Below are 14,595 nucleotides of genomic sequence, written 5' to 3' on the forward strand. Positions count from 1 at the left end.
AGGCTAAGGTTTATATTAAATTTCATATGCACAAAATCTGGCAAGAACACTGGGACAATGGGGGAAAGCAGACACTTGCATAGAATGGGAAAAACACGCTGGTGCTGGGAGAGTGACGGCTGGGATCAGAAAGAAGAAAACATTACAACCCGCTTAAGAATTAGTCATAGGACTCAATTATACATTGTTTAAAATAGGTAAGCATCCTACAGGAAAATGCATACACTGTAATGAACCAGAATCAATAAAACACATTATTTTGACGTAAAGCATACCGTAAAGAACAAACTTATTTTTATCATTGAGGAATGGAAAACAGTATATCAATCGAAGGTTTTCAAGAGAACTCATCAGACAAAATATTTGGTTGCATCATCAGCTTTCTAAAGAAAACTGGTTTAGTTGGAAGAATTGTTTTTTTTTCTTCTGTCAAATCTACTGCATCACATTCCAGGCCAATAGGTGGCGGTAATTCACAAAAACGGTTTTACTAGAAAAAGAAAAAGCGTAGGAAGCAGAAGAAGAAGAATATTTTGCATGACAGCGCTGTGTTGTGCTTATGAGGTGTGTGCAGCAGGAGGCAACAGTAATTTCATTGAAAGAAGCAGAAGGAGGATAGTAAGAGGATAGATCCGGGCGTTTCCCTAGAATGGCAAGTGCGCACAAAAGTGCTATTTTATCTTTTTTGAAAGACAAGATTACTTGTAATTACGTATCTACAACTGAAGAAAAGTGTATGTTTTTAATGGAAACTGTTAGATTGAGCTTCTTAGTTGTTGGATAACAATTAGCTAGCCTAGCTATTATCTTTTCTCGGTGGTGATGCAAGCTTATCGAGAATGAATCGTGTCTGACATAAAATGGGGCCCAACTTAACGTTCGACACTGTTCTTACATTGACTTTATTTTAATTAGTAGTGTTTCATAATAAATGTTTTGTTAACTAGCGAGCAATCAGAAGCTAACCAACAGAGCGAACGGCTGACTAGCTTCCATGCAGCTAACATGCTTGCAAGCTAACGTTAGCTGACCTGCTTTGGCACACTAGCCTGACAAGTTGACAGTTGTTCATGCTAATCGTATTGACCAAGGGGAAAGTTTAATTTATCCTCCTACAAGTTAGATTGCTAGGCAAATGGGCTGTATTGACTGGTATCGAAGATAGCGATGAAATCTAAGCGGTGGCTGCCATGGTGAATACATATTAGCTACCGTTAGATTAGTTGCTTTTATTTTCTCGAGCGTGTATGACAACTGAACCTGTTTGCAATAGGTTACATTTTTTATTTGATTGGATTATAAACTGACGAGTGACGTTTACAGTGTCCCGATTGCTGGTCACTAAAAATGGAGGGTTTAATAACTGAGCAAATGGCAATAGGACAAACAGGAATGTAAACAATAAGGTTATGGAATAATTAAGGAAGCTTTAACGTATGTTTTCAACGACCTTCACTGATCAAGAAATTGGCTGTGACCTATACCAGCATATACAGTCTATCCCTTGGACTGAGTTTTGGTCAGATAGAGTGCTGATGATGTCAGCTATGAGGAAACTATGAACTGTGATTTGTGTCAGCTGCACTGATCAAACGTATGAAAACAAGCATCTACCAGCAAAACCGCAATGCTAGAGCTTGTTGCTCCAGTATGTCTGCATACTTTGGTTGTTTGTTCTGATAGTCTGTGTAGTTAATATATCCAGCAGTTGAACTTTTATTGATTTCAATTGATTGATTGATTTTCTTTGTTTATTTGTAGTTGATCTTATTTATTTGGCAGATATTGAGTCACTTGGTTGCAAAGCATAACAAGATAAAAATACATCACAGAGGCAACATCAACCTCTTGTTTTCATTTTTGTCTTGTGGTTTTGATGATGGATGCTGCAGTGCAGTGCAACAAAATTAATGTTTCTTTTATCATTTACCCTCTTTTTTTTCCAGGGGACCCAAGTAAAAGATGTAGTTTTAAAACCTGATGCACCAAACACACTTCTGTTGGACAAGCATGCAGACTACATTGCAGCTTACGGCTCCAAGAAGGATGACTATGTAAGCACAGAGTCTATAGCCCATTGCTTATTTGTCTGTATTAACATTCACGATTCAGCTCGGTAGCCCATTCGATAACGTTGTTTTTGGATGCCCGACTCCTCTCCCGCAGGAATACACCTTATCGGAATATCTGCGGATGAGTGGCATTTACTGGGGCCTGACTGTGATGGACCTGATGGGGCAGCTGCACCGCATGAACAGGGAGGAGATCACTACGTTCATCAGGGCGTGCCAGCATGAGTGCGGTGGCGTTAGCGCTAGCATTGGCCATGACCCCCACTTACTGTACACTCTGAGCGCTGTGCAGGTGAGAAAGGGAGAGCCCTGTTCATCTTTCCAAGGTTGAATGCTAAGAACAGGTCAGGTTGTGTTGTGTCTAGTAGATTTTTCTGCATACTTGAGTTTTTGATTAATTTTGCCACAGTAAGGCATTACCCTTCTGCTCAGCACATATAAGAAAGAACAGTGAGATGTGTTGTGATTGCACAAAACATGGACATGGGTCTAAATTTCCCTGATTTTATATATTTTTTCTCCCCCAGATCCTTTCGTTGTACAATGACCTCAGTGTAATAGATGTTAATAAGGTGGTTGAGTATGTGAAAGGACTGCAGCAGGAAGATGGATCTTTCGCTGGGGACAAATGGGGTAATTTTATTGCAAGGCTTGGATTGCAGCTCGTATCTTGACTGTTCTTATGACATGCAGTTTTAAAGTGGTGTTAAAGATATTGTGTTTACAGCATGTTTGTGTATCATGTAAATTTTTTAAAAAGTGTTTTTTTTTCTTGTTAGCCTAATGTTTTTTCAGCATGGTGTTTGTTCCTGTTACATTATTTATTTGCAAACCCAGTGGCGTTGCATGTGGAATTACACAGGTCTTTTTTTTTTTTTGCTCAAATCACAGCATGCTTTTAATTTGTTTTTATTCAGTCATGATTCTTCAGAATTGGGCAGTTACGAAGTAAATGTTCACATGTCTAAACATTGTATGTTTTTTCTTGACAGGTGAAATAGATACACGATTTTCCTTCTGTGCAGTAGCAACTCTGGCATTGCTGGTATGAATATTTTTTCACCCATCTATAAAATGAGTTGTAGATATCTTAACTACCCATGGGCCACAAAAATAAAGAAAAGATGGCAATGCAATAGTGTTTTTAATGATACTAATGGAATATTCTTTATTTTATTTTTATCATCAAAAACTGTGAAGCGAGGATACTTTCAAACCTAAGTTTCTTGGTTATACCAGTATGCCAATAACAACATGGGATTTAGTCCCTCAGTCCACACTGCAGTACATAATTCAGTTCTTTGTCTTTCAGGGCAAGTTGGATGCAATAAATGTGGATAGAGCGGTAGAGTTTGTTCTATCGTGTATGAACTTTGACGGTGGATTTGGCTGCAGACCGGGTTCAGAGTCTCACGCTGGTCAGGTACTGTCTCCCTGCCTAACCTCTGAAACATGAGAGTCGGATGAATGTCTATGTCCCTTCTCCGTAAGAGATTGTTTTGGTAATTTCAGGGTTACTTAACAATGTGGTTATGAGATGCCGGGAGCACATTTTTTGAGAAGTCAGGGAGTCAGAATTTCACAATACAAGTCAATCAACTCATGCCCTTTTCTGTCGTCATGTTCAAATTTCAGTTTGGGCACTGTCTCTACCTCTCACAATGTTAAAACATTTACAGGGTGTGTTCATTGTCCTGGCTGTTTCAGATCTACTGCTGTACAGGGTTCCTCTCCATCACAGGGCAGCTACACCAGGTCAATGCAGACTTGCTGGGCTGGTGGCTGTGTGAGAGGCAGCTTCCGTCCGGAGGACTCAATGGACGTCCAGAAAAGGTAATGTACTCGTAGAGAGAATACCTAAAATCAACATAACTGAGTACAGGAGTAGCTGCTTCTTTTTACATCGGTAAAATGCTTTGTACACATCCTGTCTACAGTCCATCTATAGGGAAAGATGCGAACTTTGGTACAACTATGAATGTAATCACTTAGTGGCTAAGAAATATAGAATATCTGATGTGTGTCACAGATGGGATCATGATATCTGCTGGGGATTTTTTCCAGTGGCAGGAAAATGATTAAAAATGATTAATTTATGTGAAAAGGGTCTGAAATCTTAAGACAATGTGGGTTGTCACCAATGTTCCCTCTAATTTTTCATGTATCTGGGCATACACACAAGCTCCCTGAGCAAACTGAGGACTACTGTGAGCAACATTAGATATGCACGCTTTATTTTTAAATAAGTAATTTGGTCCACTTAAAAAAAGACAAAAATCTGAAAAATGGGATGTGTAGATGTTATACAGTATGTGAGAGTCCTGCTTTGGCCATGGGAAGAGTCCTGCTTTGCCTGGCTGAGGGTCCTGTTCTGGAAGATATGAGACATATACACCTTTCAGACATAACATTTTGCTTACATTAAAACATTCACATTTTGCACAATGACTTGTGCTGTAGCTTGTGATACAGTGCAAATTCCTGTAACACTTTGTCTGTAAAATATCTAATTACACAGTTTTTCTTGGCATTTCTACTACCCATAAATGATCTAATAGTAACAACATTTAATGATTAATATCCATAAAGACAAAATCTTAATAACCGTCACTAGAATATGCACAAATCTGACTTAAATTTTACCTTATTTTTCACGTCTGTCCTTCTCACTTCTCCAATGGTTGTACACTTTGTCCAGGTTGATGGCTTCGTCTGCTTCTTGCTTTGACTTTATGCGCATCAGCTGGTCCAAATGTGTCACTTCAAGACGATTTCTGGATTTTGTTTTGATATGATTCATTAAACTTCAAAGGCATAGTTTTTGCTTCGCCAGCTTTCTGGTATACTCACATACTTTGCCATGTGATCGTGGATTTGTTGAACTGACAGAATTGATGCATTCATTTTGATGGCAAGTAAAATATTGTCAATGAGAACTTTAACTTGTTCAGGGTCCGATTTTGTTTTGTGTGACAGCTCGTTCCTTTTCTCTCGCTCTTTTGCGCTCTCCCGCAATAATGTACCAATCCCCTGTCCCATCTTGAGTCTTCGTACAGTTTCGACAGCTTTTAAATGACTTTTATGCTGAACGTGACGCTTGAGATAGTCCAGCTTCCATTCAGTCCACATTTTTCCCTCTGAAAACTCACTTGCTACTTTGGCATCGCTGCATGTTTTGCAGAGTAGACCTTTCTCACTTGAAAAAGAAAAAATCTCACCCAATTTCACCGCTTTTTCTTCAATTTGCACATACTCCGACAGCCATTCCATCTTAAAAGAACTGCATTTCTTTTTTACTGTGGCTTGCTGAGTGGATGTGTCGCTGCCTGTTCGTTTCGCCATGATGCGGGGTTTGTATTAGCATCTATTAACCTGCTAGCTAACCTGCACGGCGCATATAGGCAGGGCCCAGACGCAAGCACCGTCAATGCCATGATTGGCTTCGTACCGTAAGTGAACCGTATCGTATCATTGGCTGGACACCTGTCACTCACTGAGTGAGAAACAAAAAAACAATATTATTGGGCGAATTAATTAGATTAGATTAGGTCTAATATTAGATATGAATTAATACGTTATGTTGATGTTGTTTATGCGCTGGATAGATTTTCTTGTGCGCTGAGAATGTGCGGGCAGTGCGCGATTGCGCACGCGCGCAGTTTAGAGGGAACATTGGTTGTCACAGTGCTTAAAAGTAACATTTGTTAAATGTAGTTAATTGTTGTGCTTTGATTGGTGGTCTATGGTGCAGATGAACAGAAGGCCATATTCTGTAAGCATCTCTCATTTCTCAAACTGCAGCTACCTGATGTCTGTTATTCCTGGTGGGTGTTGGCCTCCCTGAAAATCATTGGCAGAATCCACTGGATCGACAAAAGCAAGTTGCGTTCCTTCATCTTGGCGTGCCAAGATGAGGAGACGGGTGGCTTTGCTGACCGGCCTGGCGATATGGCAAGTGACCCCCCTACCTGTTTCCTTTCTCCATTCTTTCTGCTTACCACTGCTCTGTAAGCAGGCTTTTGACATCCTTGAGAAGGTTCATTACCTTGTTTTTTAAAAAATTTTTTTACATCATTTACTTTAATAACAAGCAAAATGAAATGATTTTTAAACCCTGTGACTCAAAACCATGGTGGAAATTGTTTGTAGTGGTTTACTAAGCATGTCCTGTTTTCCTATGGACTCCAGGTGGACCCGTTCCACACCTTGTTTGGCATTGCGGGCCTGTCCCTACTGGGAGATGAGCAGATAAAGGCCGTAAACCCAGTGTTCTGTATGCCAGAGGACGTCCTCCAAAGGATTGGCCTGCACCCCGAAATCCTGAACTAACTCCTCTACCTCCGTTCCACGACGCTGCTGGCCAGGCCTAGAACACCAGGCCAGGGGTCAGAGTGTAACACATGAGACAACAGGTGGTTACCATGTAGCTGAGATCCTGTACCCCTTCAGCTAACTGCAGGATGAGATGGGTTCCTGTTGTAGCTGGTCACTGCACAGGGAAAATGTGTAATGCTCCATTGTTTGCTAGGGAAAAAAGTAAAGATGTTTATTTAAAAAGAGCAGTGTTTGTGAAAAGAGTGAAAAATGATTATAACATGGAACAAGCATGCGGTTTCGATGGCATACAACTTGACAGTAATTTTTAAAAAATCAATATAGTTCTCAGCATTTTAGAAAATCTAATATGCAAATTCAAGTACAATAATGTGATGTATGGATATACATTCACACATGGACCATAATTATGACTATGTACGATTATGTCCTTTTTGATCTTTTGCACACATGTTTGTGTAAAGACCAGCAGTGACATTGGAATGGTTTATTGGATGGTCTGATGAAGCTTGCACTTGTAGATTTTAAATATTGTTGTATCCAAAATGTCATATTTATCTAAGGTTACAGATTCACACTTAATATCAAACTTTCACTGTAGCCTTTGTTAGATGGGCAGGGGGTTATTCAACAATACATGCTCCCTTGACTTTTATTTGAAGTCTCAGCCTTGTAAATGCAAGCCAGTTTTATTTTTAATCGTCTTATCCCCTGTATCTTTTTTTAATCCTAGTCCATGGAGCTTGACAGTGGCACTATTGTCATGTGTTTCCTTTATTCAGTCAATAAACGTATGTATTGTATTCAGTAGCTTAATCATTATTCAGTTCTTCTAATAGATGAAAAATCTTTCATTTCTTCACATAGATTTACCTTTTGACTATATGAATTATCAGGCACTTCTTGGGGACTCATATTTCCTGTTTGAGCACAAGTCAGTAGTTCCCACCTGCTTACAAAATACAATTCTCTACACTTTTGTGAGCGACACATTAACTTTGCAACATGAATGAAATGGTTAATTCATTTACCTTATTACTTTATGTTTCCAAATGTTTGTGGGAAAAAAGGTCCTTCAAAGTGCTTAAATCCATTAAGAAATAATACAAAAGACATTAATGCGGTGGATTCATTACAGTTGGAATGACCCTAATTTTCACTTAATGTGGAAATCATCCTTAATACATTTTACAGTCTTTCGTGAAATAAGGGTTTTATATAATTGAAGTTTTTAGGAAGTGGACCTGCTTGACATTTTAAGTACCAAGCACCTGGCTGTATTTGTGATCAGTGAGATGGGAGCAATTCCCAAGGCCAGCCTTGCAAGTGTAGCTTGTTTTTTCCGATCCTCTCTCTAGCACTGCTATCTGATGATAACTCCATCTGCAAGGCAGGGACATGAAAATATGAAACACAGTCATTTTCAGAGTTCATTGCATACCAGACAACTTAAAAGTGAAGTTTAAAAGTATATTCCATGGGTTGGAAACTAAGTTTGGCCTTTTTTCAAGTTACTAACAGGTTGGCCGGGACATATCCGTTAAATTAATAAGATTATAATTGGGCCTACATTACAAATTGCATTTAGAATACTGCTCACATATCTGAGCAGCAGGCCTACATAAATAAATTAAATTCATTCTCATAAAATTGCCAATATTTGTTGAATTATCACTGCATCTCTGTTCATTGATTGGTGGAATTCTGGGAAATATGTTACCTCGGCCATCAGTGTGGCTACAGCACAGATATCAATACGAGAAAAAGAGTTAACTAAAGCGAAGTAGCTGCCCACATTAAAGCTACTTTATGAAAAAAAATACATAAATTAGGTCACCTGTAGGTCATGCCAGAAGTTTTTTGCTCAGACCCTCTTTAAATAACATAATTAATTCAAAGGTTAACAATTTATCTAAACGTTGCCCCCATCCTGATTTCCTCTGTTATTGCATATTAATAATAATAATAGATTAATCAAGAAGGGGACGAATACTTTTTCACTGCACGGGATGCCTAAAAAGCCATCAAGAAAAAATATACTAGGTTTTCATTTAATGAGGGGTAAAGGTAACATTTTTAATTTCGCAAATATTTGTCTTCAAGACACTACAATTAGCTACTGGGTTTCTGGTGTTGTACTGACACAGTACAGATTAAATGCACATGAGCACAGTGGCATAGAAGTAAAATACAATGATGCAACAATCAGACGTCCAGTCCCCTGACTAAAGCCCGTCCCTCTCCTGGTTCAAGCCCATTCCATGATGCAACCTGGAGGCCTAGATGCATCACCCTGCTCCACTAAACGGCATATTACATTTCTCTGATTTGACTGTATATTTTACCAGCTGTTTTAATACCTCAGACTGTAACCTGTCCAACCCTTTGATTATTTGCTCTGATAGATCCATCAATACATTTGTTACCATTCATTCTATCTTTACTACAACATTGATTTTGCCTGTGGAGGATGGGCTCCCCCTCTATAGCTGTGTTCCTGCTGAGATTTCTTTCCATTGGGGAGTTTCTCTCTCACTATCGTTTGAGTGTTTTTCCTCCCGCTGGGGAGTTTTTTTACACTATTTTTTATTTACAATATCCCTGTAATATTAAGATCTATATGACCAAATGTATCTAGACACCTCTTCATGGAATGCCTGTGGTAATATTCCATTTCATGTTTTCTTGTTCGACAGCACTGAAACCTAGATATAGGTATTAACAATACGCTAAATGTTTTAACCTTGAGAAAAGCCCCCAGGGTGGCCATTGTTTTGGACACAGCAGGATCTGTCATTGAAAGATGTGTGTCACGGAGTAGCCCTTGGCAGCTCATTGTGTCCATACGGCCAACTTAAGTGAATAAGAATGGATTGGGCAACAGCATGTGGTTACCAGTAGATGTTAATTTAATCTGAATGATGTATTAATGCATATGTCTCTTAAATTACAGTACTGGTAATTCATTCCACAGATCGTGTGTGGCTCATTTAATGGAAGTCTGCAATGTTCACATAAAAGTCCAATTTAAAAATCACTGGCTGCATTAAAAAGTCACTAGACTGAGAATGAGTGCCTGAATGACTGGGAGGAACGCTCTTCAGCATAAAAAACATCCCATTCTCTTCTGTGAATTATTAAATAAAGCCATCGCAAATAAAAAATGTGACACTCATTTGACTAACATGATGCCACTTTTCCTTGATAAAGCAATTTGAACTTGGACTGAAGTGATGGTGTTGTCACTGCTTCAAAATTAATTTGATTCAACATACTTATAGAAATGTAGCTATTGGATATAGCAGTCTGCTCGAGATAACCTCCCTTTACATCAACATAATAGCAGACATTAGATAAATGTTTATATTGAAGAAAGGCGTGTGTTTTATCTTCAGGATTCAAAATATAAAGAAAATGAGAAGGAAATAGAATTCACACACTATCCTTTTGTTTTCCTGATTAATTTAGTGTGCGCGCTCCACACCCACACACACACACACAAACAGCAAAGAACATGCTTTCTGTCACGAGAGAGCTGTTTCACACAATGACAGCAGCTGAGACAAAGGCTATGGTTGTTAAGCTACTGCAGAGCCCCGTAGGGCTTCATTACTGTCGGCTGACACTAGATCATATTTACCGCATTTTGGCCCCTGGCGACATCTGTCACTTTTGTTTTGCTGCAAAGGAACTGCTTGCTCCCAATTATTTTCTGAACAGATGACAGGGAATGCAAGTCCTGAGCAACTCAGTTTCCTATGAAGAGCACAGGGGTAATATTTATATTCCACTGGGGTTCGGGGAGGGGGTGTCATTTGACAGGGCTTTTGCCCTGCATACTTGGTTCTTGCCCACACACTGATACAAGTGAATCTTAGTCTGATCTGCCCACTGGAACTTTTCCAACAAATGCCCAGGCTTTCAACCAAACCTAACTGGCTCTGATTCCACTGACAGCCTATCACACAACACATACATTATTAATGAGGGGGCTATGAATAACTTTAATGGTTCTGTGTTCAGAGTGAAATGGCAGCCCCACACTCCCCAGTATATGCAAAAGTGCAGCATTTACATATACCAGGGCTCCCCTGCCTTACAAATCCAAATTTAAACCCTGGATATACGTAACACATATTAACCGTTTGAAAATTTTAAATGACAGGCTAAATAGGTAACGCCATGACATGCAATATTACATAACTCCAACCTGGGAATATTCCTTGTTTTTCATATATGCATCACCACCATGGGGACATGGTGAAAGCAAGTGCGCCACATACATACAAGTAACCAATGCAAACATACGCTTTACTGAATTTTTCGAATCCCAAATTAAACAGACAATTAAAGGAAAACGACAACAAATGCTATGAAACATAATTCAGCTTGTGGTATTCATTTAGGGCAGTTGCTGGTGCACAGTACTTTTGGCTACATAATGTTACTTTTCTGTAGTGTTTTTACAATCCATAAACAGCAGGTTTACAAAAGCGATGACCTGGCTATGCAAACGTGTTTGCCTTTCTTTCTCCAGGTGTATCATGCTTCTGGGTTTATTGTATTCCAAAGTCATTAGTTTGAGGTTCCTCTGAATGGCCGATTTCGACATTATCACCTTGGCGCTGTCCCAGGTACCGAAAGAGTAAGCAGGCGCTCCGACTAAAACCTCTCGCAACCGCCGTGGGTTGTCTGTCTGCCTGCTGCAACCTGTGTTTCCTGAGGACTTTGGTGTCCCAGGTTTAAATTCTTTCTGGTCGCTGACACAATTCGTGTAACTCATACTCGCTGCTGATTTAGACCGCAAATTACTCGTTCTTGAGTATCGAATATTCTTTTGAGCCGGATTGTGCTTTAAAGGTGTTTCAGCCAGCTGGCTTTGATTTGCAATAGGGCTAGGGTTTTCAGAGAGCAACTCCATCTGGTGACTCAGACCGCGCGCTTTCGGTGTCATTTTCGATGAAATGTATTGCGTCGTTTTCACTGTGTCCGATTCATTCATATGTGTCACGGGTTCGCTTCTCTTCGTCGGATCTCCGTGAAATGTAATTACAGGTACAGAGAACACGGTCGAATCGGGATCTATGAGATCACCGTTATATTCTGATAGCAGTTTCGGGGTAGGACACTGCCTGGCCCCTGATGTTTCTGAATCGCTCCTACTTGTGCCTGCATGGAAAGTTACAGCTGTAGAACAGCGTCCTTTACACGGACGCGACACACTTCTTTCGAAACAAGTTGGCGTTCTCCCTCTAAAAGTTAGAAAGTCTTTTTCTTGCAAGTTTTTTGGACTTGGGCAGATGCCACAACTTTGACTGGGTGAGACACTCATGCCACCTGGCGTGTATCTTTCCTCTCTGAAATTGGAGCACTGATATCCTGAATCCGGCGAATTGCTTGTCACTGTACACCCGTCAGGTTGCTTCACGATATTTCCATTGTTTTTACGACAAACTATACTTTCCGAGCCAGACATTACGTTGATGCGCTTGGAATATTTTACTGCTTCTTCCGAAAATTGATGTGGCAACAGGTTATTTGAGAGACTGGAACAAGAGGCGTCACTTACAGACATACGAGAAGGCGTCCGTGCTTGGTGACAGTATCCGCTGGTTTTTGTTATTTCTCCCAATGTCTCTTTAATGTCCCGTATCGCTTGATTTATTACGAGCATTGAATGGGTGAGATCCTTCTCGATAAGCCTCTTGTCAGTCGCATATCTTTTAACTTCGTATGCATTCTTAAAGTGAGCTTTCACTGTGCCCTCGCTCATTTCTCCATAGGTGAGCATACCACATTTTAATTTCTTTTTCCGTTCCATGACCTCGGTTAGCAGTCAGAATCTATACTAAGTACAAACCTAGACTGTGCATTAACTAGTTGAGATTGAATATTCATTGAAACAAACGAGTTGGAAGGAGGCGTCGTGTCAGTGACATCATCGGTTTCCATGAAACTGTCGCCCTCCTGCATCTCAGCCTCGAATATTTAGCCTTGCAATATAATAAAGAGGAATTTCGAGTGCGCCATATTCAAAACTCGTTGTGCGTTCAATAATAATAATAATAATAATAATAATAATAATAATAGATCTTATTTTTAATGCTTTATGTATTCACAATACTACTTATTTAGCATAAATATATAAATGAAACATCTCTTCTTTTAAATGTCTTATCTCACAATTATCTTTTTGTAAGTATTTCTCTGGGGGGAGCTACCCATTGCATAAAGCATCATAGATAGGGCCACAAGTTTGTTTCAACCATGTGACCTGTGGAGATTTCAACTTGTATTTCAATGGTTGTCCTCCAGAGGTCCCCATAGGCACTCCAAAGGCACAACCAAGTGGCTAATCATTGACTTGATGTTTATCAAAACAGTTGAACTAATATGGAGAGACTCAGAGGAAGGAAAGGGAAATGGATGGAAGTCTAAAATCCACCAAAAACCATGTGTTTGAGGGAACAAGTAAAACAGCATCCGCCTGGTGCATATGGATTTAATTCATCTGACAATTTAACAATGCATTACGATAAAAAAAAGACCAAAAAAAAAAAAAAAAGCCGACATCCAATAAAGACATCTTTAAAAGCTTGTTGCCAAATTCAGTGCATTTAACTTGCAATGCCCACATTGTGACACTACAGCCCGAGGCTCTGGCTTAAATTGATGATCATTCTGAATTTTGTCACAGATGAGCCCCTTAATGCCGCCTCAAATTGTGTTATAAGCCTCTGCTTCGGTGTCTCAACCAGCAGCACGTGTGACAAACTAGACTCATCAGAAGCCTCGGTCCTCTAATGAAGGGGTGTAATGTCACCTAAGGCCTCCTAATCACACAATTGTCCCTTCCATATGAAAGCACATCTTTTACCTAGGCTGGAGAGAAGAGAGGAAAGCTTCAGGCCATTGCTGTTGCTTCTATAACATGTACTTTTTAAAAAAATGAATGCATACAGATACAGTAACACTGACAACAAATTAGACTGGAATGTTGAATGCAGGAAACCTTTTGTCATTTTTCATGAGTTTAATTTTCAAGATGTCAGTACTGACATTTTGGCATTTAATAACCAAATTATACCTATGGGCAATTTAGCGTCTCCAATTAGCCTACCTGCATGTCTTTGGACTGTGGGAGGAAGCTCACTGAAGTCTTAAGGAACTGTATTGTGGCCTCTATCTCTTCTGCTTCACTAGGGGATAACAGCAGGGTAACAAACACATAAAAGTCCTCTGGCATTCATCACAAAGACACTGAAAAATCAAAAGAACAGATTGTTCTTCAGCTACACAAATCAGATAATGAGAACAAATAATACATCATTAAATATACCACTGAGTGCTGTAAGGGCAATAATCAGAAGTTTCAAGCATCTGGAGCAGTTGCAAATTTGGAAGATAACAAAGGTACATGTTGTTCCCAGGCAAGAATAACTCACAGGCAAGAATTACAGATCAAGAAATGCAGAGTTTAGTTGCTTCTTCAGGTCACCAAGTCTCAAAGTCAACCAACATGCGAACTCCATTCAAACAGGCTCAGAAGGGTTGCAAGAATAAAGTCCTTACTGAGAACAACCAGCAAATTCAAACATCTGTAATTTACCAGATGCCTTTGTTACTATGACTGGACCCGGGCTCCCACATAATTTGAACCCTGCTAGTATATATTTATGTATTTAGTTATTCTTTGCTTTCACCAGACTCAGCAGGTGCACATCACCTCCCTGAAGATGCTCAGAAGATAAAACTAACAGTCATCTGTGTATTTCATTGCCAAAAAGCCAATATCATTTACAGCTTTTTGTCGCTATTAACAAACAGTACGAATACGATTTGGAGTCAATGCAAACAGACTCAGTTTTCCTTTTGACAGGATGAAGCTAGAGCATTTCAAGCATAAAGCTTAATATATTATCTTAAAATATTTCATGTTCATAACAATTCGAGGAAATTACATTTCAGGCTTGGATCACTCATTAAATACAGCTTTCTAGTCTGAAGAACTATGTGTACCATTTTTCCTTTAACTGCAATAATATAGGCCTCAGCACTTTTTTCTATTAGTGTGGATTTCTTCTTAATGGAACTTTTCTACATGGCCAATGAGAATTTATTAACAAAAAAACAAAACAAAACAAACAAACAAAAAAACAAACAAACACCATATGACATGTTTATTTCC

At 39.4% G+C, this 14,595-nt stretch overlaps 1 protein-coding gene and 1 long non-coding RNA gene across 2 annotated transcripts; one reads left to right on the forward strand and one right to left on the reverse strand.

Annotated features, from left to right (window-relative positions):
• The first annotated feature begins 505 nt into the window (after positions 1-505).
• Positions 506-7,210, forward strand: rabggtb (Rab geranylgeranyltransferase subunit beta). The gene is made up of 9 exons (XM_035416138.1): positions 506-652; positions 1,947-2,054; positions 2,167-2,364; positions 2,600-2,705; positions 3,065-3,117; positions 3,385-3,495; positions 3,780-3,905; positions 5,874-6,023; positions 6,261-7,210. Exons 1-9 carry the CDS (start codon positions 650-652, stop codon positions 6,399-6,401), a joined length of 996 nt encoding a protein of 331 aa, XP_035272029.1. The 5' UTR covers positions 506-649; the 3' UTR covers positions 6,402-7,210.
• On the reverse strand, positions 4,196-4,871 carry LOC118226479. The gene is made up of 2 exons (XR_004765047.1): positions 4,716-4,871; positions 4,196-4,443 (listed from the first exon to the last, which is right to left on the reverse strand). It is a non-coding gene; the product is annotated as an uncharacterized LOC118226479 (long non-coding RNA).
• Positions 7,211-14,595: the final 7,385 nt, after the last annotated feature.

The sequence above is a fragment of the Anguilla anguilla genome, chromosome 4 (genome assembly GCF_013347855.1).
Source record: "Anguilla anguilla isolate fAngAng1 chromosome 4, fAngAng1.pri, whole genome shotgun sequence".
Lineage (NCBI taxonomy): Eukaryota > Metazoa > Chordata > Actinopteri > Anguilliformes > Anguillidae > Anguilla > Anguilla anguilla.